Here is a 26883-nt window from a genome sequence, read left to right on the forward strand (position 1 = left end):
AAGTTCTAAAAAATGAAATGTTGATTGGGTATATTAATTGGAGAGAGAAAGTTCCCAAAAAATGAAATGTGTCATCTTAATTGGGACAAACTAAAAAGGGAAACGTGTCATCTTAAATGGGACGGATGGAGTAGTACAAATTCTGTTGTAAATATATTTTTGGCCCTCTTACATTAAATCCAGGCTCCGCACCTCAAGATTAGGTTATTGATTTTGGTGAAACAATGTTTATTGTAGCGTTTGGTAGGCAATATTGATAAGAAGCAAAGCCACAATTATCTCAGCTTGGTGTTGTTGAGTATAACAGTGTTGGGTGTGAGGCATGATTGGCTTAATCTGGTTGCTCAATGTGAAGATCGGGAGAAAGAGAATGGAAAAGGGGTGGTGGACTGCTGCCACTCTGAATGAATTGAGCCCTAGTCGACACTAAGGTTTAACCCTAGTCTCACCTCTCGCCTTAAACATTGCACCGATTCTAGTATTTTACAATATCGATACACCATAAAGAATAATTATTCATCACACATTCATGGAATTCAGTTTCACTACATTAATTTGCTTTACAACTCGCACTAAGGAAAAACAACCCCAAAATTCCCACTTCAACTATGAATCTTTGCTTTAAAACATGAAAATGTTGAAAAGGCTGCAAAATTTTTCTTGATTGGCTTCCACTTCAAATCGAATAAGAACCCTCCTCAAAGATTTGGATTCTCTTCCATCCTTAGTTAATTCCAAAGAAATGAAAATAAACAATTTTTATTGGTTAATTACAATTAACTTCCTTGAGCATAAAGATAAATATTGACTTTGGAGAACATGTGTCTCCTTTTTATTTCTTGCATGTATAATCCTACTTCTCTTGTATGATTAAAGATTATTTTCATCTAATGTAACAGAATCAAACATAGGCATCTTATGACTCCATTGCTTTTGACAAAATTTCCCAACCAAGCCATATTTAAGGAAAGTCATGTCCAATCCTAAATCATGACAAATCGTTGGCATTGCTTGAAAAAATAATAAAAGGATCAATAATGGTTCTCATCTATTTTCACTATGACTTATACCTCCAATCTATTTAATAAAGGATAAACATTTTACCAATTAAGTTACGTTTCATCGTAAAAAACCATAAATTTTGATCAAATTTTAGTCAATCCCACAACTTTCAAAAATATACTCTACATATCACAACTTTTGATGTATAGTACTATGTCTTCAACATTTTTTAATGTCTTTTAAATCGCATGTCCCAGTTTTTTTTTACGCATCTGGGATAAATTATCAAAGTTATAATAGAATTGGCTATTTTCTAAAATTGCTAAATTTACCAGGAGTTGGTCAAACTAGATGTTTTTCCGAAAATTTATCCCAAATTTTTAAAAATATTACAAGATCAATATAAATATAAATGATGAGAAGTGACAAAGAATTATTCTAAACTTTGACTTAATTTAGATATCTAGTAAATATTTCAAATTTGATTTATGCACAATCTAGGTCTTATCTTGAGAGATACTACTATTAAACATTGATTGAATTTGTAGGCATCAAGTTTATTGTAAATTGTTAATAGTTTTATAAAGCATATTTGAAACATTTGGATTTTCAAATAATCCTGTTTGATAAAGCAAGCACTTTGATTAATTTAGGCAGCATAAATAATATTCCTCCACTCCCATATCCAAACACACACACACACACACACAATGAGAAGGCACACTTCCCTCAAGTCTCAAACTTCTCTCCGCCCCATGAAACGCTCCTCCTCCTCCTCCCCGGCCGCGGCGGCGGTCGAGTTCCCGACGTCGCCGCAGTCGGCCTCGGGAGACGGGATGCTGCATTACGCCCACTCCGAGCACCCGTTGCTCCAAGTCACTCTCCCGGAGCTCTTCACGTGCGGCGGCTGCAAGGAGTACGGCGCAGGCCGGAGGTTTGCGTGCGCGCAGTGCGACTTCCAGCTGCACGACTTCTGCGCCGCCTCCCCTCCCGTCTTGAACAGCCACCCGTTCCACGGCCAGCACCAGCTCGTTTTCCACGCCAAATCAAAAACGGGTACGTAAACTGAAATTACGTGTGTTGGCCAAGCGGTAGAGTGATTGATGCTCGGACCAAAGGTCACAAGTTCGAGTCCCTTTAAAATTTCATGTTTATTTGTCCATTAAAAAAACGCGCGAGCATAACCTTTTAGTGTGACGCGATGCAGCAAAAGGCGGGATTTCGTGGCCGAGGTGCGACGTCTGCGGAAAGTCGAGCAAAGGGTTTGCCTTCCGATGCAGAGCCTGCAGCTTCCAGATGCACCCGTGCTGTGCCATGCTGACGACGGAGGTTCGGTTCCCGGCTCACCCGCACCCCCTGAGGCTGCTGCCGGCCGGCAACGCGGCGTGCGGGGAGTGCAACAAGAAGAGATCGGGAAGGGTGTATCGGTGCACCGTGTGCGAATACCATCTCCACGCGGTGTGCGCCAAGGTTTTCATCAACGGCCTCCAGGCCAACGGCATACCTACGCCTGACAAGCCTAGCCCCCTGGGAACTGCAGCCCGTCTCGCGGGCCAGGTGGTCATAGAGTTCATCGGAGGCCTCATCGAGGGGCTCGGAGAAGGGATGGGAGAAGCCCTGGTTCAGAACATGGTAAGAGGAAGGTGTGTTAGCAGAAGAAGGATACAGCAACCATGACTCACTTTATTATTCCTCAATTCTTTGCCTAATGCAACAAATGTATGTATAATTATGCAATCTCTTCATTGCTGTAATAATGAAAACAGTTTGTATATATCCTCTTCAAAAACACACACACACACAAAGCAGATGGATTCATACAAGATTCAGACTATGAATACAAAGATTCAACTCAGTTAGAAAAATATGTATACAACCACCTAACTATTATTGTATGTATATATATCTCTTCAACTAGTACTTATTATATAACACCTAGTTCTTACAGTGAGACAATCCGAGTGAGAGTATCGTTGGCCTCGTCGTTAGCACAATTAGTTAACGCGGCCAACAAAGGGGTGTCCCGCAAGAACAAACACACACAAACACAAACAGCAGCAACGGCTACCATTGAGTGTATGTATGGACGCTGCAGCAATCCACTGGAACGAGGAAACCTCGCTCTGTATGCATACGTACACTTGGAACAAGATTGTTGACCTCGACTGAGTTGGGATTTTGTCGGATTCATCTCAACGTGGAAGGGCTTCAGGTTATCCTCGATTGTTACAGAGACTTGACCGTTGCTCTTATCTGCAAGCTTCTGAGTAACAAGTGCGTTGTACGCATGATTATTCCTCATCGTAGCATATGCATAAGGAGAAAGCCCATTTGCATCAAGAACAGAATTCCAACTATGCAGCCCAACCTACACAGTTTGGCAGTAACACATTTGGTAAGATTTGTCGGTTTAAATATCCGGGACATAAGGGAAAAATAAAAAGTACCTCGTGTGGATCGCTTGTCAGTAGATCAACAATGTCATCGGATGACGATAATGAAGCAGCTAAATGTAAAGGTGTGAGACCACCGGGTCCAGCCATGTTCGGATAAAAAATGAACCTCTTAGATGTTCCACTGGAATCTACGACGGTGTAATGAATAAGAAAATCAACCATGCTCGCACACCTCCTTTTGACAGCCCGGTTCAGGAGGTGAATTTCTGATAACAACTCCAGAGACTCCTCTTCTAGTCCATTTCTACCAGAGTTAAGCTCTAGCAGAATGTCGAGAAGGGATTTGACCAATGCACAAAAGTCACGCTCGACAGAGAATACAAGAAGAAACTGAACCGATAGAGCCTATAATCCGGGTGCTAAAACAAGCAGGTTATATTTTCTTCCGAACAACCACCCGAGTTCATCCAGAAAATGCAGCGATTCTTCCCTGCCATTGCATACATCAGAAGTTCCATTTATCTCAGGCTCGGGGAGTCTCAATTCTTGGCAAACAGTGCTATCTGCTATGATGATCGGAAAACTTGCCCCTCGGAGACTATTTTCAACCTGTGAAAAGGGGAGACATAAATGATGCAAAGCTCATCTAAAATCTCGATGTTGACAGCTAGATAAATTTCTACCTCAATGAAACAGCGCCTAGTATGCTAGATGTTGCACCATTGACCTTAAAATCGTCCAAGATAATTTCACCGTATGGAGTCTTTTGGACGATGATGAATGAACTTCCTTACATTATATCCAACTGCATGCGTGCAGTGTATCCTGTGTGATTACAACGTTTCCAGTCAAAATTATTAAGAAAGATTCGATCTTGTTTAAATATAAACGGTTACCTAGTGCCCGGAGCCTTCAAACTTCTTCCCCTCAATAGAAGAGTGGTTGGTTGTCCACCAACAACTGCCACGGGAGAAACTGAGATGATTCCGGTGTACTCCAGGCCTTCAATGATTTGCACAGACGAATCTTCCTGTAGATCAATAACACAGAAGGAAATTAAAAGGAAAATTTCAAAAGTGTGTAAGCAAAAGCAACTAGGCATAGAATTCAATAGGGGTCAATCTCTAACTACTTAAAAGACAATAATATGGAAAATGAGATATCGGTTAACAAACCGGATTATAAACGAATCAGCAAAAGCTACCTTCTTTATGTGAAACCATTTGTCTGTCTGTATGAATCAAAACCTCCCATTCCCCCCAAAAATTCAATATCTTTGACTAAGGACTTCACATAGTTAAGAAGGTCTTCTTCAAGCTGCAAACACGTTAAAGGCAAAAAGAAGGTTAATCGAAGTCAATAGTAGCAAAAGTATAAACGATCATTGAAATAACTCACTTGATCCCAGGCAAATGATGGCATCGACAAATACAGGGATAGAACAACACAGCCAGGCCTGATGTAACTTTCCATTTCTGATGGACTGTTAGAGAGCCAATTGTGTATCTGGAAATGAAACAAGATGAAGTTTTTAGATGTTATACGGAGAAGTAAAATTGCGGAGAAAGAAAATCCAAAATATTTGCACTGACCTGAGACCGTAATGATCCAGGCATATGGCTTGGATCTTTGTCAAATAATTTGAAAATTATTCTACGATACGATCCTAGGAGAAAACAAGCCAAGTTCAACCCAAATTATCGAACGAAATAAGGATACAAAATAAAAAAGTACAAGAACATATAATAAACGTTGAGGTACCGCAGCATCAGAATTCTGGCTGGATGGTGAATGATCAGACACAGAAGAAGATGTATATCCAGCTCTGTATGGAGACGTATGAACTGGAACATCTTGAGTACCACTGATCGACGCTCCAAAAAGCTGAAGAGATGTACTGCATCCGTTGATCGTGGTTGCTTCCACGCATGCAATTTCACCTTCACTATTTGACAGATGGCCATTCTTATCCGTGTCTCTTGAAGTCTGCATTGGGAACAGATCATGTACAACAGGTGGTGTGGATAGAGGCGATCTCTCCTCTGAAGGCGATTTTGTTGGCCTATAATCTTCAGGTGAGGGACTAAACAATCTAAGAGGAAGGCTTGGCGAGGTTCCCTGAACGTCCATTGTTGATCCACTGTGCTTTTCGAGACATGGTGACTTGCTTTTTTCAGAGTCACTTCCTTCAGTGCTCGGTTGAGATTGAGTTTCAGAAGAAGGTACACCTGCAGTTGCTGAAAGAGCAGCAAGCAAGTTCATGGTTGATGCAGAAGAAGCATTCCCATTTATCTGGTTCTGATTTTCCGTTGACATATGATTTGAGTTACCTCCATTCAACTTAGCTTCCAAGTTCGCTGCCAATTGCAACGAATTTATTTTAGTCAGCATCTGCTTGAGATGATCTTTGTTGGTCATTAATGGGAATTTATCGTTTCTGTCCACAATGTTCCCTATGATCACCGAAAAAACAAAGCAGAATTTAGAGTGTATACATGTGAATAAAAGGGCAATAACTCTTATGCTAAATATTGCAAAAAAATTTTTTTAACATGCATAGTTTGTACCCTTTTAGAATTCCCGAGTGGCAAATTGCTTTACTCGCCCTATTAATATTCGGATAATGCACCAAAGGCCGCACATGAGCTATTCACCGTGTTTTAACGAGTAAATGATTAAGCCACTAATCTGCCAACATTATACCTTGTGCATTAGTTAGCACCGCCAGTAAATTGAGAATATCATTATCACCGGCATTGCTATCACCAATACTAGGCGCTAACAACTGTTGAGAAGTATCTTCTGGTTGAGTTTTCCTCCTCCTCCTGTTATGTCCAGCGAGCCTACGCCTACAACTTCTCTTTCCCTCGTCAAATTCTGAGAGAGGGTGAAACCTGGAAACATGGAACCATGTCATGGTAAAACATTGAGTCTAAAAATGCACAACTCATCTTGATGTATTACAAATTTTATATGTGGTTAACATTTTCAACACTTGACTATAACCGAACATAATGCAATGCATATCGTTATTCATTGTAGTTTCGCGTATACTAACCTGCTACATTGCTGGCAGAACCTTTGCATCTGTTTCCCCACTAAGGCCTTACCAGCTTTGCTGTGAACCTCACACACCTTATCCCGGGCGGTGATAGTCCTTAGCAGTAGACAGATCTTCTCTGCAATCATCCACTTGACACATGGGATAGTTAGCACCACCGGGCGATCCTGATCTTACTCTTTTGTTGGGCCTCGATACAGGTTGTGGCTCCACCAAATTGATACCACTACTACGAGTTCCATTCCCACCAGCAACTGTAGAATACGGAGCACTACTCATCACTTGTTTTCCGACTGGCTGAATCTCTCCACTACTCCCCACTTGGCCGCCATTACGTTGCAATGGTTTGGCGACAAACCTCGCACTGTCCCAGCTCCAGGAATTCTGGTTCCAACTCTCCACGGTGTTCTGTGGTAGAAAGCTCTCGATGAGTCAAAGGGCAGGGCGCGTTTCTTAGCCATCGGATATGGATCACGAAATCTCGCAGTCAGATTCTGGTGGAAAACTGCCGGTGAAGCTAACGGGCACCTACCTCTTCCATCTATCAAAGATCAACTTTGCACAACCCCAGAAACTACAGAAACACCTGCAATGAGTGTGGGGAAACACAAATACAAGTGTTCTTTAAAAATAATTTGGTGAGTTTCTTCAAAACTGGCATGATTTTGTTCCATGAATTACAAACTACAATTGAACAATACAGCAACCATAAACTTAAAAGAAACAGATAAAAGTTCAATCTTTAAGAAACTAAACCATCATTTTATGCCTAAACCTCAATCAGATTTCTTGCTAAAGTCAAACCCCTTCAAAGTAACAAAACAACACTCTTCGAACTTCCAAGTCTCATCACAAACTACAGTTGAGTAATACAACCACCATAAACTTAAAAGAAACAGGGAAAATTTCAATCTTTAAGGAACTAAACCATCATTTTCTTCCTAAACCTCAATCAAATTTCTTCCTAAAGTCAAATCCCTTCAAAGTAACAAAACAACAGTCTCCCAACTTCCAATTCTCACTAAAACACAAACCATTAGGTCAAAGACTATGAATTACCCAACCAAAGTTCTTTCAAATTAGTAAACCCCAAAAAATAAGAAAAATAATACCTTTATGGGGCAGCTGAACTCATCTGCAAAAGGGTGATAAAAATTTGATTCCTTTTCCCCTTTCACATTCACAGCCTTCAAACTGATTTCTTCTTCCCTTCTTCTCAAGAACAAAATTCCAAATTTCAGTTGAGCTTCACATGATCCAGTTGAGTAATTTGGGAACTACACAGAGGAGAGATCTGCTGCACAAGGATAGTAAAACGGGGAGAAGATACAAAGGATGTGAAATGAAAAACGAAATGAAAGGACACAAAAACTGTCTGTATGTTTCATGTACAACTATCTTTTACTTTTATGTCTCTTTCCCATTCCTTTTTCCTTCCAACTAACTTTTTCTCTCTCTCATTCACATATTATTTTTATCTTTTTCTGGATCGCTCCAATTCTTGTTGATATTGCTTTGAGAAATCACATTAATTTCTTGAATCTTTTAAGTCTTTGAGTTGTATTTTGAATTAGTTGTATAGATTTACTTTTGAAGAATATTTATTGGTTGCTAAGTTAAGTAGACCCAATTAAGGTATGAAACTATCAAACTCGAATTAAATATTTTGTAGGTTTTGAATGATGCGTGATTTGAGTCCGTAATCTGGCAATGTTTCTACTTATATTATCATTTTCATGTTTTTAGCATCCGTTTTACTGAGGGGCATTTGGTTCCATAAAATTAAAGATGTAAAGTTAGATTTTAAATTATAATTATAATTTCATTATTTAGTACTTGAAGTATTTAAATTTAAATTTAGTTTTATAGTCAAAATAAAGATTTAATTTTGCGTTTAGTTATTTATAAATTAAAATATGAATTGGACTTCAATTAGAGTATAACTTATCTAATTTCATAAAAAATCAATTTCATTATATCTAACACATTATTAATGAATTCCAAATTAATTTTGAACGAATATTTTCATGAGAAAAAAAGCTTATTTTAGTTGTAATTGGAAATAATTTGTGTAGATTAAATTTTTTGTGACTTCTTTTGGACTTTTTTCAATGTAATAACTCCCTCAATTATTTATGCATATGTGTGCGCGCGTTTGGTGCAGGAGCAATGAACCTAATTTCCTTTTAATAGTGTAAAAACATTGAATTGATAGCTTTTTTTTTTTTTTTTAATCTTGAGAATAATAAGTACTCCTTAAAAAATTCAATTAATTCTTGGTTAGCATGGACTATATCTACTCTAAAACTAATTTACACATGTTTGTAAATACATGACTATAAATTTCGGTATACATTTCAGAAGATTTAGGATTTAACTACAAAATTATGAATTTTAAAAGTAAACCCGAAATTAAAGAATACCTTCAAAACCTACTCATAAAGTTTTGAGCTTATATTAAACTAGTTGAACTCAATCCTAAAATTATATATCCATCCACAATTAGGAATCCTATTTTCAGTTCGGCATGATTTTCAAAAATATGAATTTGAAAATGTTTGTGAAATGTGAAATCTACTTATATATTAATTTTATAATTTTAAAAATATGAATTTGAAAATGTTTGTGAAATGTGAAATCTACTTATATATTAATTTTATAATAAAATATGAATGAAACGAATTAGTGAATGCGACAGACCTCCGAAATGACAAAATGAGATTCCTATTATCGGAGGAAGGAGTAGAAAATAGAGTTGAAACTGTGCTTCAATGGAATTGAGAAAAGAAAGTGAACCAATCGTATCATAGTATACCCAGTGGCATTTTCCGAACAACACCACCATTAAAATGTTTATGTTCCATACAAATCAAGAAAACCTCTCACTATCAACCTGTCTTGTATATAAACTATAAAACTCAGAGATATTCCATAACTATAAGCTAAATAAAGATGGTTGATCCGAATGGGGGATGAAATTATGTGAATCCGGCTCTATATGTATCGAAAAACCCGTGATTATATCCGGCTCGGCTGAGGCGAAAGAAAGTTAGTAAACGGGGGCTCGGCGCTTGAGAGCGACGTTGGAGAACATACCCATGTTTCCCAGCCAGAAAAGAACTAAAATAATAATGCTTGTGATGCCCACCCACATCCACTGCTGTAGTTTCTTCTTGTTCCTGTTTCGAAGAGGTGGCGGGATGGATTTTCCCTTGCTGTGCTTCGCAGCCAGCCAAGGCTTTTGAGCCTTTTGGTCGTTGCAGTAGTCGTCTCCTTCACATCTACGTCCTGCTATTATTCTCAGCGGCGCTTTCAGAGCTTGCCGCTGTTTCACAGTTGTTGTTGGTGGTGATATCGTTAGCGTCTGTTCCTACAGCCTTCTTCCTTTCCTTCTTTCTCAGTCTCTTCTCTCTCTCCTGCGTAATTTGTATTCATGTATAGATTAAGTAATCAGAAATGTGGAAGGAAACCGAGGGGTGTAGACGATTTTTTTTTTTTACCTTTTCTCTTGTTCTGCCTCCTTCTGTGTCTTCAGTTCGGCTCTTTGCTGCATCTTCTCTGCTTGCCGCTTCTTCCTTTCGCGTGCCTCATTGGCCTTTGCAAGTGCCTCCAGGCGGCGTTGCTCTTTCAGCTTTGCTGCGTCTTCCTCTCTTCTCAGTTCTTCCGCTTTCCTTATCAACTCAATCTCCTCCCTAGATTTGACCGGCTCCTCATCGACAAGGTGGCTTACAGTATGAGTATCTGGCCCGTTTTCTTGTACAGTGACAGCAGGCGCGTTTACTACTTTCTGGTTCTTGGGTTCCGTCGCTTTCTTGATTGATTTAGTATCTACGGTCATTTTCTCAGTAGGTATTTTCTGATTTAGCTCCGTAGTTGGAACTTGTGGCGCTAGATCAACCTTGGCTGGGGTTGACACCACCACCCTCTTGTTACCTCTCTCATTAGCATAACTGGGTACGACAGGTGGTACCTCGTCAGGTCCAAGTGAACGACAGTCCAAAGTCCCGAATCTCCGGACATTACTCCTTGCATTGAACTTGGCGTAGTCGCTACGGAACTCAGGGTTCGTATTCCACAGCTCCATAAAACTTTCAACCTATAAAATCAAGATGCGTGCAGAGAGTTAGGAGGCTTATTTGAAACATCGACTGCTGCTCGGGTGCAATTCCAAAACTTGCCTGATTCATGCACAAGAGGTAAAGTGCTTCTGTATCCCTGCTATATGCATAATTGCTGGCAACAGCAGCAGCATCCTTGTACTTGAAGAAGTATTTGCTCTGCATTTTCAATTATTTAATTACACTGAGCCACTTTACCATTATTTTCAACCAAAAATAAGAAAAGTAGATGAAGAATTTTAAAAAGTATTCAATCCACACAAACTTGAATCTATGCAAGTAGTTTGATCATAGCATTAAGATAACTCCAAAACTAGGTTGATTATCATAGAATTCATTATATTTCACTGTTTGAGTTTATTCTCATAATACTACAAAGCGGAAAAAGTAGAATTTTCAAAAGCGTATGGTGCATGGATGCATACGCCTTTCTAACAATTCAGAATCAATCACAATGTACAGGCAATTCTCTCAAGATAAAATACTTAAACAAGTGGGGATGCCCATTACCTTTTTGTGAGTTCTTTCTCAAATCCTGCCACTGAGCATAGGCTTCTTGTCGGACATCATTGGCAGCCCTAAACTGAGCTTGGAGTTCCTTAACCTTCCTGTTTTCATCATCATATTTTTTGCCAGCTTCCACAGCAGTTGCTTCAGCCTTTACAACTCTACTCTTTAGAACATCAAGCTCTTTCCTTAGAATCTGCACATTCCCCAGTCCACTTTAGAAAACACAAAAGACCTTTCTGTCCTACTGAACTTCTAGCACAATATAACTGTGCATACATCTTTCGAAAAGGTTCAAGTCTTGTAACAAGGAGCAGAGTATAACTAAGGTAGTACGATTTATTAAACTTATTGCATAAATAATGAGGTCATCAAACCTTTAAGCGCTCTTCAGTCTCCTCTCTCTGCTCAAGAGCCTTCTTGATTTCATCTTGGCTACCCATGTTAGAAGACAATTGTTCACGAAGTTGTTTCAGTTGCTTGATTTCACGAATAAATTGTTTTTCTTCCTTCAAGGGAAGAGTCTCATGTTGTATCATATGTTCCATATTATGTATCTGGTGAAAGGTACACGATTCAGCCACTTACATAAGCAAACAAGAAAATAGTACGATTACAATACAACATGTAAAGTTGTGGGCAGGGGCATGCATACCTGTTTATCAATATCCTCAATAGATAATGCATTCTTTGCCTTGTTGATCACAGACTGAAGAGAATCTATTTCTGTGCGCTTTGACCTGACCAACTTTCGAGCATTCCTGCCTTCACTCTTGGCATACTCATAATCGATACCATGAATCTGAGTGTTGGCCTGCTAAATTGGAAAACTCAATAATATAAGTGCATAATTCTTGAAATCAACTAATAGAGGAAGTTGAGAAATATATGTCTTACTCTTTTCTCTTGGATTTGAAGTTGAACAGCATCCCTGAGTCTTGTCGTCTCATCAACTTGTATCTTTGCAAGTCTGATTTGTTCTCTAAGACTTTCATCATCAAATCTTGGAGTCCTAATCAGAAAGTTGAATGGCTTTGTTTTAGCCTTGATACTTTTGTCTTCTACATCAGTAGTACTTGTAGTGGACACCCCTGCTGAAGACACTGAGGTCTCTTCGTTCTGAGAATTCTCAGTGTTCTCTTCTCTTGCACCAGCAGGTTCTCTGGAGCACCTGCCAGTTGATCTGCCACATCTTCAACACCATCTACCTCCAACTCAAGGTCCACTACACGAGCATTGCTGCTATCAGAATCATCTGTTCTACAAGAGACAGTCACATCATCAATCTTTTCGCCACTGTTAATGGCAGAAAAGTCAGGAACATGAGCATCAGGTTCCAATTTCACATCAAGTGTTTCTGGTGAGCTATCTCCAACTTCTGATTTCCCACTTGAGACTGTAGATTCAGAATGGGCCTCACCGCCTTCAAATGCTATTTCCTTTCTGGACCCACCATGTCAAGCACACCGTCAGATCCTGAGCTTGCCTCCTCTACAGTACACCTTATCCCACTGTCATGAGCAGGAACTACTTGCTCAACGATTTGTGATTCTAGACCAACAACTGAAGGAGAAGAGAATTTTCCAATTTCTGCAACATCAGAAACTTCAAGTTCACTTTGAGGTGCATGAACATCTGCTGTTGGATAGCATTCAGTTTGGACAGAAACCTCAGTTGAGGTTTCAGCTGGCAAAGTATCATCAGATACTCCAGAAACATCAGGTTGTTCCTGAGATCCTTTGGTATTTTGAGCACCACTGTCAACTTCAGATACATATACAGACAAGTCGTCTTCCTTTCCATCTAAAACCAAGTCACTAGCAGTTTCATCATGAGAATCAGAGCTACTCACCACAGGTTGCTCTGAGATTCTTCATGAAATTGAATACCATCTTCAACTTCAGATACAGATACAGGCAAATCATCTTTCTTTACTTCTAAAACCAAGTCACTAGTAGTTTCATCATGAGAATCAGAACTACTCACCACAGGTAGCTCCTGAGATTCTTCATGACATTGAATACCATCTTCAACTTCAGATACAGATGAGACTTCTGTTTTTTTCTTCCAGAAACCAAGTCACGAGTAGTTAGCACTTGAGAACCAGAACTACTCAACACAGGCTGTGCTTGAGATTCTTCATGATATTGAATACCATCTTCAACTTCAGACACAGATGAGTATTCATTTTTTCTAAAACCATGCCCCGACTATTTGGCACTTGAGAAGCAGTGCTGCTCCCCCCAAATTCTTCTCTGTTTTCTCATCACATTTAGCCACTTTTTCAACCGGACACAGATGATTCTTCATTTTTTTCATCTAAAACCAAGTCACAAGTGGTTAGCTTTTGAGAATCAGCTTTGCATCCCGGGAGTTCCTGTGATTCTTCTGACTTGTGCGCCATTATAAATTTGGAAGGAAAGTCCTCTTTTTTTCTTCTAGAACCAAGTCATGAGTAGTTTGCACATGAAATCAGTACTACTCACAACAGGTTTTGATCATCTGTTTCTCCCACCATATCTTAGCAATGTTGCTAAACCCAGAGTCATCACCCTGTTGATTTTAAAGTTTTCCGAGCTAAAGTCTGTCTTCCCCTTTCCCCTCAAGGATCTTGTCCATATTATGAACTGAAAACGGTTCTGAATCCAAACCCGGGGAAGTTGATGTAGGAACTTCTGTTCTGCACCTGGGTGGTTTTGCATCATTCTCAGCCCCCCAAGTAACATTTTGCAAATCTGCTTACTTCACCCACAACCATGTCTTGAAGCTTTGTTGTCCAATCCTCAGTTACACTTGTGTTACTTTGATTTTCAATCTTAGGTTGGGAACCATTGATGTTCAAAAAATTGGTCGTGATTCTCCATTATCTTCTACTTCTGCCCAACTCTAAAGCCCCAACTTGAGTTTCCGTTCTCAACAAAACAAAAATACTCCTATTTTTAAACCCTCAACATTCTCTTGTTTGCCTTCTTCCACAGCCTCAACTCCTCCATTTTGATCAAAGCCCTCTACCTCACTTCCGGGTCTTTCAGATTTTCCGTTTGAAATTGAATCCTCAACCTTAACAGTAGCTTCTGCCACATTAGGGTTTCCCCCTTGCCCCCCTCAGGATCAGCAACAGAAACGTGGAACCCCCACTTTAAGCTTTCCTTTTCATTTAAACCCCAAAATTCAACTTCAGCTTCCAACAAACTTTCCTCTTATTTGCATTCACCTCCACAGAGTCAGTAACAGAAACTTGGACCCCCCGTCCATTTCTGGGGAAATCTCATGATTCAGGTAATATAATTTACTAGGTGAGAGTGGCCTTGCCGGGTCCCAAATTCCCCATTTTCCCCTCAATCGGTGTGGGCTTCCTCACAAAATTCACCAACTTTTATATTGGGAATCCTCAGGTGGGGCGGAACAATAGAACCCCCCAAAAGCCACACCCTTGTCATCGGAGTATCATCAGGAGGCCATCAGACCCAGTAACGAAAATATGAGTGATCCAGATCATTGGCTTGGTCATTGGTTGTTACCGTTGCTGTCGGGCTTGAGTAGATCCTGGTTAGAGCTCATGTCCAACCCACATATCTCCTCAATTGCAACCATTTTAGACGCCACATTGAAACCTCCGTTTTGGCCATTATTTTCTGAAATTTTAACCTCAAAGCTATTAAAAAATATTCTAATTTGCTAATTACAAGGAAAAAGATATTTTATATTTAAATAAAATGTTGAGATAATTACTAACTTACCATACCCAAACCCAATCTTTTCGGTAATTATAAAATTTGTAACAAAAATAAAAACTTTTTTAATCGGACGCCCAATTAAACTTAACACTTAACAGTAAGCTTGAAGCAATGTATATATGGAGTGCTTATCGATAATTCGTAATTGTAACCGACACGTCACAATTATAGTAGTAATATTTTGAACAGTTCACGATAATCGTTTTCCTTTAAATATCACTCTGCACTATCTTCCTTCCTTCGTCCTATTTATAGACATATCTCACAAAGACTGACTGACTGAGCAAAACAGAGGCCAGAGGTATGATCTTCAAAGTTACAAAATTTAGCATAACACCAAAAAATTTCCTTCAATAGATTTAATTTATACTCTAAAATTCTCTTTCGAATTTCTTCTATTGGTTTGTAAATTACAAATTCCCGAAGAATTTCAATTATCTCACATGGTTGAGATAAGCATGAGTAATGGTGACGTCCCGTAAACAAAGTGGACCTTACTACTAATTTCATCTTCCACTTTTTCTATTTCGTGGCAAAATTTTGTTTTATCGTGGTCCATATGATTATAACTAGAAAAAGACTAATCTTTTTTGTTGCGTTTCTAGTTTTCACACGCAAATGCGATTACCACTTAAATATAGCTAAACAAACATAAATAGTTAAGAAATTATTGATTCCATAATCGCATGAGACATCTCTTCAATATGTCTCATTAAACAAAATTTCAATCTTTCAGTTTCAGAGCTACTATTTCCAAAGAAGTACAGGTTTGAACTTTTACTAACTTTTAACTTTTTTTTAATAGATTAGATCGGAATTGGGTAAATTAGCATTTAATGAGGGATATTCAGCGTGAAGCCACCCCTCTAATTCAACACCTAACCAATACCTCGCAATAAATCACATTCTAATCGCCAACAGAAAAAGCAAAACGAAATGGAAATGCAAAGAGAGCAGCCAGAATGTGGGCCCCCAGCATTTCACGAGTTTTTCCACCGCCAATTCTATCTATCTGTTTATTTTCACAATAAAATACTCATGACTTTCAGATTTGGTCAAAGAACGAAAAAAAAAAACTAATTAAATTAGGATTAATTAATATACTCTAATTACCATCTTTTAAAGTTAATCAACTTTATTCTAAAATCTAAACTGCCAGAATTCATCTATATTACAATACATACATGTATTTCCCACTTTGACAAATTCAAGATATTATTTTTTTTTCAATTACGCGTGTTTGAATTACTCTTTTTAACGGAAAGGCTACAAATCAACGGCTCACCAAACTCTTAATTACTGTTTCCTACTTTTCTATCATCCTGGTGAAAAAACTCATTGCACAGACGTGAAATCGTAGATGATGCCAATTTCAGATTAACAGAACATGATTATGATTATAGATGCAGAAATGACATTAATGCCAATTTCAGATGAACAGAAATGCGGTATCTACTATATCTCCCTTCCCCCTTTCTGTTCACCTATAGATAAGCAAGCACAAATTCATATGAAGCAAAAAAAAAATGACTCCGATCATCAATGACGGCGAGATCATCCACACACGCACGCAAATCACAGCATTCAGCTCACAATTTAGACCTAATTCAAACCAACTCGAAACGAAATTCGAAGATCGCACGAATCAATGGATGCAAAACAGAAGAAATTGAACGAGCTGACTCACTGCGGAATGTGCGATCCCGGCGCGGAGAATCCAGATCCGATTTGACAACCCGATCGCGCAGATCACGATCCAATGCCGACTGAATTCCGAATTCGGATTTCAGTATAAATTACACACACAGCTCGATGTGTGATTGCGTCCTCCTCTCCTCAAACACATACGATGATTGCACGCGCGCACACACACGGAGAGCGGCGGCGGCCGGCGGAGAGAGCGATTTCGCAGTGGCGGTGTGTGAATGTGTGTGAAAATGGAGGAAATGTGAATTGATTGATGGGTTTGGCGGTGTGAAGAAGGTGTCCGAAACCAGATCTGTTACAGTTATAAATAGGGATTTGATTGAATATAAATAAATATACAAATTAATTAATTCACTTTTTTTCTTTTTTACTTTAACTTATTTTTCTAATTAATTTTTATTTCACTGCATTGATTAATTTCATTTGACTTTTCCATTATATAAGAGGAAAGCAATAATGTTTAATGATATGATTAAAATCGGATCTAACCGAAAAATCTAGAGCATGTAAGATCGACACTTTTATTAATGCGTTCGTGGGAAAGCGGTTTAATCCGATTCGGATATAGATTCGATGCGCCCAGAAAAAATGGAAGGCACGAGAGGGGATCAAGGGGGAGGTTGTCTACTGTCGTATTAGGCAAAATGTGTGTCGAGAGAAATCGACAAATTCTAGAGTCAAAGGTTAAGGGCGACAGGAAGTGGAGGATGTGCGCACGCGCATAGCTGTTTTATCTCGACTAAATGTTTGCAGACAAAAATTAAATAAATTCTAAAGTCAAACATTGAGATTAGAAGAACTATATGATGAATTTAATTTTAACAGTTTACGCATAACAGTTTTTGTCTTTTAAAAATATGTGGAGATAAAGAAAAACTTTTTAAGTCAAAATGTTGAGCTTAGAAGATTCTATGATGAATTTAATTTTGTTAATTATGTGTTTTCCTAAATCATATTTATGTTGAAAATTGTGCATAAAAGATTTATATGGAAAATTTGAATTTCAATGTAAATTTATTAAATTTATGTATCAATATGTTTTCATCCTTTCTTTTGCAAGTACAAAATTTATTTATTTGATGAGTATTTTTTGTAGATGTTTCTTTTCTAATGGTTCAAAAGCCATTTAATACATGTCGACATAAGGTTATTTTTCTTAGTAATGTTTAGTTTGACTGAAAATCTAGATTTACGTAAATATCGACGCTTTTGTTAACGCGCCATAGAAATGATTTGATCTTATTTAAATATAAATTCGACGTTATCCAGAGAAAATGGAAGGCATGAGAAAGGGTAAAGGTAGAGGTACCGACTATCATGACAGCAGGAACAGACACACATCTTAGTCTTTATCTTGTAATATGTGCGCCAAGAAAAATCAAACAAGTTTTATAGTCAAAACATTAAGGGTTGTAGGAGTAGCGGGCATGCGTACGCGCATAGCTGTTTTTGTCTTGACAATGTGTATGGTGAAGAATGAAAAAAACTCTAAAGTCAAATATTGAAATTAGAAGAATTTATGTGATGAATTTAATTTTCTAGCAATGCGCAAGTAAAATTTTTTGTCTTTTTTAAAATGTGAGGGGATACATATTAAATCAACTCTAAAGTCAAATGTTGAGCTTAGAAGATACTGTTATGAGTTTAATTTTATTAATTATGTATGTTCATAACTCATTAATATTTGTTAGAAGTATAGGGATGTAATCAATTGCTAACTAATTATCAATCCCAAATTGAGATCAATTTTCAACCATTAGATTAGAAGATCTTGTGGTTAATATAATGCCAAGTGTAATATATTTTAAATTTAAATAATTATTAATTAAATTAAAAGGGTATTAATGTCAAATCTTATATATAGTAATTATAACTAACTACTTTCTCTCTCCTCAAAATCATCTCAAATCCTTAAATTTACGTAACTCTCTCAATTTAAATTATTTTTTTCGCAAAAAATATATCAAATTAAAGATAATTTAATAAGGATTCCAACGATATCTCAATTGCATATGTTCCGACGACGTTCGGATGATGAAATTTGATATTTTTTATTTTAGTTTTTGAACGTAAATGTTGATACCCAGATTTTTATCAACAAATACATAAAAAAATCTCAATAAAACCATGTAAAAATCTCAATAAATATGTGTTGATATTTTCTTGTACTAATGTTGATATTCTTATATCATATTGTTGATATTTGTAATACACAATGTTGATATAAAAAAACACCCACGAAAATTATCATATGATAACATAATGATGATATTACCCTTTTGTTGATATTTTGTCTACTATTTATTGAGATTTGTGAGCTTTAATCTCATCCACTCATTTTAAAATCCAAGGGTGGAGATTTAGTCTTGATTTTGGATTAGGGTGCTATAAGCATTAGAATAAGACCCTTTATATATTGACTTATCGCATGTGCATAAAATATTTATATGGAAAATCTGAATTTCAATGCAATTTTATTAAATTTATTTACTTGTATATTTTTCATCCTTTTATTTATATTAAATTTATTTATTGGATCATTATTTTTTCTTTAGATTTTTTTTCTAATGGTTCAAAATCCATTTAATATGCGTTGGTACAAAGTTATTGCTCCTAATAATTCACACCTAAATTCATGTGGGTGCTATCGTTTCTATTTTTTGTCTTTTTTTATTTTTCTAACCAACTAAGCACATTTTTAACAATTATTGTTACTAAATTTGAAATAAGGTTAATGCAAATTATGCAATTTCTCTCATGACCAAATTGTGGAGGCATATACGCAATTTAATTTACATATCTTGAAATATTCCTCGAAAACAATAACATTCCCAAAAAACATAGTAACAAATAATTGGGAAATGACATCTAACCATAGAGAAAATGATTAATTTAAACAACGAAAGAATGAAAGACTTTTGGTTTTTGATGAATTTATTTTGAATTTCATGTAAAGAGCAAAATCATTTGTCGGTTATCGGTTTTATTCTTTATTTATTTAATCAAACACACTATTCCGTATAGTTGTGCTTACTAAAGAAACTAAAATAAAAAATAATTTCATGTATTGTGCACACCTATAAAATTCGAAATTAATTAAAGATAATTGTGGGTTTTAATAAATCGACTTTAGAAAAGCGTATCTTTAAATCTATTCCAATTTTCACAGCATATCTAACGGAAAAAAAAATTCGTTTTGGTGAATAAAGCTAAAAATAACTTTTAACAATAATACTACACATAATCTATCATATACAATAATACAAGTCAAATATTAAGACTTGAATACTCCAAAATTAACATGCATATAATGATTAAAAGTATTCCAATTTCCACATTGAATCCAAGTTTAAGATTTTACTTAACCATCATGTAGAAGCCATACATTTATGAATAAAGATATAAGCATATTTATAAATGGAGTATCAATTATAAAATAGATCATAAAACTTTATATTTTGAAATTTATGATCATTCATGAAAAAAAAGTGACGGATCGAAACTAATATATAGAGTATAATATAATAGTCTATATATGGAGTACTATTATTTAATGAAACTATGGTACACAGTTGATAAGAGGTGGTTCACATCACTCTTTGAAAATTAAGTCAAATCAAATAGTAAATTTTTAATAAAGCCAGCTCATGTGGATCCAGTTAAGTAATTGGCATTACATGTGAAGACACAGCTCATTTAGATCATTATTTTATTAAAAAATATCTTATATAGCAAATTGGGTCCAAATTTAAATATCACACGTTGATTAAGTTAAGGAGACACCCTTTATTTGTGCCATAATTACAATAAACACGTCAAAGGAGTTTTAAAAAAGAAAAGGACAAAAATCAAATTAATTATTTGATTTATACGAATATGACCCTTACCTAACTATTGGATTTCATGATGGAATTAAAATAGGGTAGACATAAATAAAATGAAAGTGTTACTATAATTTTAGGTTTTTACCCTTTTGAGGTATGAGTATATGAGGTAGTTCGACTTTTAGCACTATATATGTGAATTACTTTGAAATATTTACATATCGTAATTCATGGGAATATATTTGACTATTTGTGGTGCATTCACAACTACTTCCGTAAAGCTATTTAAGTCTTTAATCAATAATTTATGATAATTTATGTGATTTTGTATACCATCTATGAAGCAAAATATGTGTGCATCTATAGCATAATTAATTATAATACATATTAATCTCTTATACTTTTGAACCAGATTCACCTTTGTCACACTAACAAAAAGTTAGTATCATAATAACAATATAATAATTGCAATTTATAATTTAATATATTCAACTAAATAATGAATTATATATGCAAAAATTGCAACTCATACATGGTATCCAATGTGATGCGTTATATGGTGAAAAATATAGATACTAATATATTATAAGCAATCCTTTATATAAGTCATACTACTACTCAATATCAATATATGTGTATAAATAGATATCTTTAATTAAAACAATGTGGTTCAATCATCATTTTCAAAAAACATCATTTCAATACATAGGACGATTGAGAAGAAAAAAAAATGAAACCTCATAACTTAATATTCAATTTTCAAATATTGATCATTATTTGACCAAAAATTTAGTTGGCTACTAACTATAATATTTATTTTTAGGCCCAATATTTCGAACCATTTAAAGCCCAATCCATCTATGCAATAAATAAGTAAATAAATGTTTGATCCAGTGGAATAATGTTATCTTTAGGCCCAATATTTCGGCCCCTTTTCTCTAAGCCCAATTCCTTCTGCAATAAAAAAGTAGATCCGTTGGAACAACAGTCCATAATTGAATTCACCTTTTCTTAAAGTTAAGATATAACTAAATATAAAGTGTGTTACTATCACTATGTTAGATTGGCAAAAACAATTATATTTAACCATGGCATAATGTATGAAATCAACATCCAAGCAATATAATTTGAAAAAAAGGATCTTATTTTGATTAAATAGTCAAAGCAACTGCCGGCCTCCCATCACACTATCTTTATTTATTTCTTATTTTGTTAATTTGGTAATGCCAAGAAAAATGTGTAGTTATATAGTTTCTTCTCACAGTGTAAGCTATTGTACTAATCAAAACTCTTGAGATGGACAAGGAAGATGGCAAGTACAAAGCTCATATCATAGTTCTCCCATATCATGGGCAAGGCCACATAAATCCCATGCTTCAATTCTCAAAAAGATTAGCTACAAAAGGGATCGAGATCACACTAACCACCACACTCTCCAACACCAAAGCCATGGCATCAACAAATCCATCATGTTCCATCAATTTCGAGTCCATCTACAACGACCACGCCCAGGGAGGCGTGGCGGGCCCCAGTGGGTTCAAGGGCTTCCTTGAGAGGTTTGAGGTGGCCGCCTCCACAAACTTGATACATCTCATCAAAAAATTTCAAGATTCCAACAACCCCGTGAAATGCCTAGTCTATGATGCAAATATAGCTTGGGCATCAAAGGTGGCCGATGAGGTTGCCATCGCTCGAGCTTCCTTCTTTACACAATCTTGTGCCTTTGTTGCTAGTTGCTACCCGATGCACTGTGACTTGGCCGGGGTAGTGTCCCCAGTTGTCCCTCCTTTGCCCATGCCCGGTCTGCCCGAGCTTCGCCTTCCAAATTTACCCTCGTTAGGCCCTCAGGTAGGGAGATACTCCCCTATTATGAGGTACATCTTGAGCCAGTTTGACAATACTGAAAAAGCAGATTGGGTTCTCTTCAACTCATTTCACAAATTAGAAGATGAGGTAATCAATTTATATTATTGAGTTTTTGCACTTGTTAGATTAATCATTTTTCTAACTATATTTGTTGAAATGTTCTAGGTTTCAAGATTCATTGACTAAGTAAAAAACAGGAGAACCTCACCAAAGTTTTATTTTTTCATTTTACTTTAAAATTATTTGAAAATTATCAAAAAGTTTATTCAGAATACTAAAATGTCGGACAAAAAAAAAATGAAAAACATTATATTTTTCCTGTGTCTGCCACTGATCATAACCTATGTCCCGAATATAGGTTTTCAACTGGATGTCGAAGCTATGGCCTGTACACGCCATCGGGCCAACGCTACCATCCCTATACCTAGACAACAGAGTCCAACACGACCACGACTACGGCTTCAACATCTTCAATCCAGAAACACACACATGCTTGAAATGGCTCGACACCAAGGCGAAAGGCTCGGTCGTCTACGTCTCCTTTGGCAGCGCCGCAAGCCTAACCACAATGCAATACTCCGAGGTAGCCAAAGCCCTTCTTACCCTCACCTCCAAAAGCTTCTTGTGGGTGGTGAAGCCATCCGAAGAAAACAAGCTCCCGTCCAATTTCAAAGACATCGGATCATCAGGATTAGTGGTGCCATGGTGCCCTCAGCTACAAGTGCTGTCGCACGAGGCGATTGGGTGCTTCGTGTCTCACTGTGGCTGGAACTCGACTCTCGAGGCAATATGCCTGGGCGTGCCCGTGGTGGCGATGCCTCAGATTCTAGACCAAGTGACTAATGCACATTATGTGGAGCATGTTTGGAAAGTGGGGATTAAAGTCGAGAGCGACGAGGAGGGGCTTTGTTCGAGCGAGGAGATACGAGGATGCGTGGACGCGATCATGGCTGGTGAGAGAGGGGGTGAGATAAGGAGGAATGTGTGTGGATGGAGGGCGTTGGCGAAGGAGGCTATAGAGGAAGGGGGAAGCTCGGATGTTTGCATTGATGAATTTGTTGCTAAGTTAAGCATACCTCCATTAATTTGTGACTAGTTTGAATCCATTTAAAACAAGAGTGGAAAATATAACGAAAAAGTGGTTGTTGATGATGATATAGTCTCCCTATTTTATTGTGATATGTTAAGACTTGGGGTGGATTTCAAATTTTCATGTGTCGAATTTCCTAAAATCTAATATCCAATATTATTTTCGATTCGGGTATCCAATCCCAATTTTGGATTTTTATTTTAATTTTGTTTTTGTTTTTTTAGCAAAATTAACTACAAACATTAGAAATACAAACTTGTAATAGTTCGAATTTGATACAAACTTGAATTAGTTCGATTAAGAGAAAAAAACTACTACAAATTTTTAGAAATAAAAAATTTATAAGTTATAGCATCCATCATTCATCAATAATAAAACATCACAATTCATATACTAACCCTAAATGTGACTTAAGAGTGAAAGATTTTGGGACTAGATTTAATTATTTAATTTTTTAAATAATAGAATTAATACATAATTTATTAAATTTAAATATTTAAAAAACAATCGGGTAATTCGGGTAATTTGGGTATACCTGATCGGGTATCGGGTTATCCAATACCCGATAATTCAAAAATCCTATACCCAAACCCGATCCCAAAATCCAAAAAAACGGATATCGGATATCCAATTACCCGATATCCCCCTATGTGGCAATATGCATAGATTAAGGTACTACTATGAGTTAGTATTTCTGTTATAATAAAGGTATTATATTAAAAATATCATCGATTTTGGATGAAATCTGATATTTTTTGCAATTTCAAAACTTGGTCTACAGTATCAGTAAATTTCCCAATCCTGTTTGATTTGACTCATTTTCGACAATATGGAATCAACATGACGTTTTAAATGTTAAAAACAAAAAAAAATGAGAAAGATTGGCTCAATGTTCTCCACGTCACGTTTTCATCTTCAATCCTCCGAAAGTAATGTTGTGCTCACTTCATCTTCATCTCCTCCTGAATTTAAAGTTTGCGAAAATACTAGTCCTATATAGGAGTACTAGTATTATCAACGCTTGTGGTATTTCGCATCCATGCCCCTAATAAATCCTGTTTTACAAAATTTGGTTTATTTTATTGCATTTTAATTTTTTAATGGATACAACAAACGCTCCTCAGGGGTTAGTTTGGGTATTCTGCTGCCCCAATCAAAGAATCTGGTGATTTGAATTTTAAAACGGTTTGAAATTCAAAATTGTTGCCGTTATGTTTGCGGATGCCTGTGTATATAAATAATATCCGTTGCTTCCACTCCGAAGAAAAACCTAATTCAAATCCCCAATTTCGAATCGCATTTTCTCACACACACTCACGCACTCGCAGAAATGGAAGAGAAGCCGAAATCTGCAATGGAGGCATTCGAGAAGCTTGAGAAAGTCGGAGAAGGAACATACGGGAAAGTGTACCGTGCGAGGGAGAAGGCCACCGGAAAGATCGTGGCGTTGAAGAAAACGCGCCTCCATGAAGACGAAGAAGGTGTGCCCCCGACTACTCTTCGCGAGGTTTCGTTGCTCAGAATGCTGTCTAGAGATCCCCATGTGGTCAAGTAAGATTCTCACTTTTGCCTCTGTTTCTGCATACTACCTGTTCGATCAACTGATTTTTTTTTTCGATCAATTGTTTTGGATGTGATTCGTATGTTTCATTTCATAGCTCGATTTTGTGTTAATTGTGAATTTTCATTCTGGTTAGATTTCAATCTTGTGATGGTGCTGATTTGATTTGGTATCTCCAATAACTAGGTTTTCGTGGTTAATTTAGCTGATGCTTTTCATTCTTCCATGAATTGGGGGTTTTGTTCGCAATAGTGTGAATACTCAGAGCGATTAGCTTATTATGTGTAGGTTTTCTTCATTTTTCCATAAATTAGGGGTTCCTTTAGATACACGAAGCAATATTTTGAATTCTTAATGCGATTAGCTGCAAAATGACCAGGATATGAATATGTGAAAATGAGTTTGATTAGTCTTAGCAATTAGATAACAACTTTACTACGACTTTTAATACATGCTGAGGAGCAGCTTAATCATCAATATTGTGCTCTTGAATTTCAAGCATCTGAATTTGATCCATTTTGCAGATTGATGGATGTGAAACAAGGCCAGAATAAGGAAGGCAAGACTGTCCTATACTTGGTGTTTGAGTACATGGACACTGACGTCAAGAAATTCATCCGTAGCTTCCGCCAAACTGGGGATAACATTCCTAGCGAAATTGTGAAGGTACATCGCCCTTCCTACTTGTTTGATTTCTCTGCATTACTAGTCTTATCAATTGATTAGATTCATCTTAACACCTTTTTATCATTGGTGTTATCAGAGTTTAATGTACCAGCTCTGCAAAGGTGTTGCCTTCTGCCATGGCTCTGGTGTTTTACACAGGTAAACATTGGTCTTATTTCTAATACACATCACCGCCTTCCGTTAGCCTCCACTTAATGACTGAACATGTTTATTGTGCTTCCGTGTAGGGATCTTAAGCCGCACAATCTTTTGATGGATCGTAAAACAATGATGCTTAAAATAGCTGATCTTGGACTAGCAAGAGCTTTCACTGTGCCAATTAAGAAGTACACTCATGAGGTATATTTTCTTAATTCTCAGCCAACTCGAACGTTATTCCTGTAATTAACCGAGCAGATTGTGAAAACGAATGCAATATTTGCAGATATTGACCCTCTGGTACAGAGCTCCCGAGGTGCTTTTGGGGGCTACCCATTACTCCCCTGCTGTGGACATGTGGTCTGTCGCATGCATATTTGGTATGAACTATTCAAGTTGGAATCACAAATCTTAGTTTATCAGAAAATTTTGAGTAAGCTCTTAGATGTTTTGATTGATTGAATATTGAATCTCTCAGCTGAATTGGTGACAAATCAAGCTTTATTTCCTGGAGACTCTGAGCTGCAGCAGCTTCTACACATTTTCAGGTCATTCATCAAATCATAGTAGCTCTTGACACCTCACCTCATTTTCCTACCTTAATTCTCATCCATTTTGATTTGATGAATGCAGACTACTGGGAACTCCGAACGAAGAAATTTGGCCTGGGGTTAGCAAGCTCGTAAACTGGCACGAGTACCCACAGTGGACTGCCAAGCCACTTTCAACAGCTGTTCCTGGTCTGGATGAGAACGGCCTCCATCTCTTAGGGGTAAGTTCTTGATTTCTCAATCGAGCTTCATGAGAAGCAAACAATGTCGCTTGATCCTGATCCATATTCTCGTGGTTGCAGGAAATGCTGCACTACGAACCATCAAGGAGGATTTCAGCCAAGAAGGCTATGGAACATCCCTATTTCGATGGCCTTGACAAGTCCCTTCCCTGAAAACGCAGCCCCGGTTTTCGATATCTGGGATTTATCTGCTTGCTTGCTTCCCTCGAGCATATGTTTTGGCCAATGCTTATTGACATTTGCTGATTTTACTGATTAGAGCAAACTCTATGCTCTCTTTTGGTTTTCATTACTGTAATAGCTGTAGTTATGACTTTTTCCTTGGGTGCTCTCTACCTAATATTAGTATCTCCTATTAACAATGAAATTTGCTTAATTTGCTACTGTTTAATTTCA

General features: G+C 37.0%; 3 protein-coding genes, 1 long non-coding RNA gene and 2 pseudogenes across 4 annotated transcripts; 3 read left to right on the top strand and 3 right to left on the bottom strand.

Annotated features, from left to right (window-relative positions):
- Positions 1 to 1624: 1624 nt before the first annotated feature.
- LOC125219133 lies at positions 1625 to 3001 on the bottom strand. The gene is made up of 2 exons (XR_007176084.1): positions 2949 to 3001; positions 1625 to 2619 (listed from the first exon to the last, which is right to left on the bottom strand). It is a non-coding gene; the product is annotated as an uncharacterized LOC125219133 (long non-coding RNA).
- On the top strand, positions 1713 to 2980 carry LOC125219131. The gene is made up of 2 exons (XM_048121014.1): positions 1713 to 2058; positions 2210 to 2980. The coding sequence occupies exons 1-2, from the start codon at positions 1713 to 1715 to the stop codon at positions 2677 to 2679; spliced, it is 816 nt and encodes a 271-aa protein (XP_047976971.1). The 3' UTR covers positions 2680 to 2980.
- Positions 3002 to 3004: 3 nt separating the features above from the next.
- On the bottom strand, positions 3005 to 7015 carry LOC125220799 (annotated as a pseudogene).
- Positions 7016 to 9236: 2221 nt separating this feature from the next.
- LOC125220800 lies at positions 9237 to 13488 on the bottom strand (annotated as a pseudogene).
- An 8160-nt stretch (positions 13489 to 21648) lies between these two features.
- On the top strand, positions 21649 to 23314 carry LOC125220801 (mogroside IE synthase-like). Its single transcript, XM_048122936.1, has 2 exons — positions 21649 to 22305; positions 22577 to 23314. Exons 1-2 carry the CDS (start codon positions 21649 to 21651, stop codon positions 23312 to 23314), a joined length of 1395 nt encoding a protein of 464 aa, XP_047978893.1.
- A 1255-nt stretch (positions 23315 to 24569) lies between these two features.
- Positions 24570 to 26878, top strand: LOC125219249 (cell division control protein 2 homolog D). Its single transcript, XM_048121172.1, has 8 exons — positions 24570 to 24859; positions 25394 to 25535; positions 25633 to 25694; positions 25784 to 25895; positions 25981 to 26074; positions 26173 to 26242; positions 26328 to 26466; positions 26548 to 26878. The coding sequence occupies exons 1-8, from the start codon at positions 24639 to 24641 to the stop codon at positions 26638 to 26640; spliced, it is 933 nt and encodes a 310-aa protein (XP_047977129.1). The 5' UTR covers positions 24570 to 24638; the 3' UTR covers positions 26641 to 26878.
- Positions 26879 to 26883: the final 5 nt, after the last annotated feature.

Source organism: Salvia hispanica, chromosome 4 (assembly GCF_023119035.1).
Source record: "Salvia hispanica cultivar TCC Black 2014 chromosome 4, UniMelb_Shisp_WGS_1.0, whole genome shotgun sequence".
Taxonomy (NCBI): Eukaryota; Viridiplantae; Streptophyta; class Magnoliopsida; order Lamiales; family Lamiaceae; genus Salvia; species Salvia hispanica.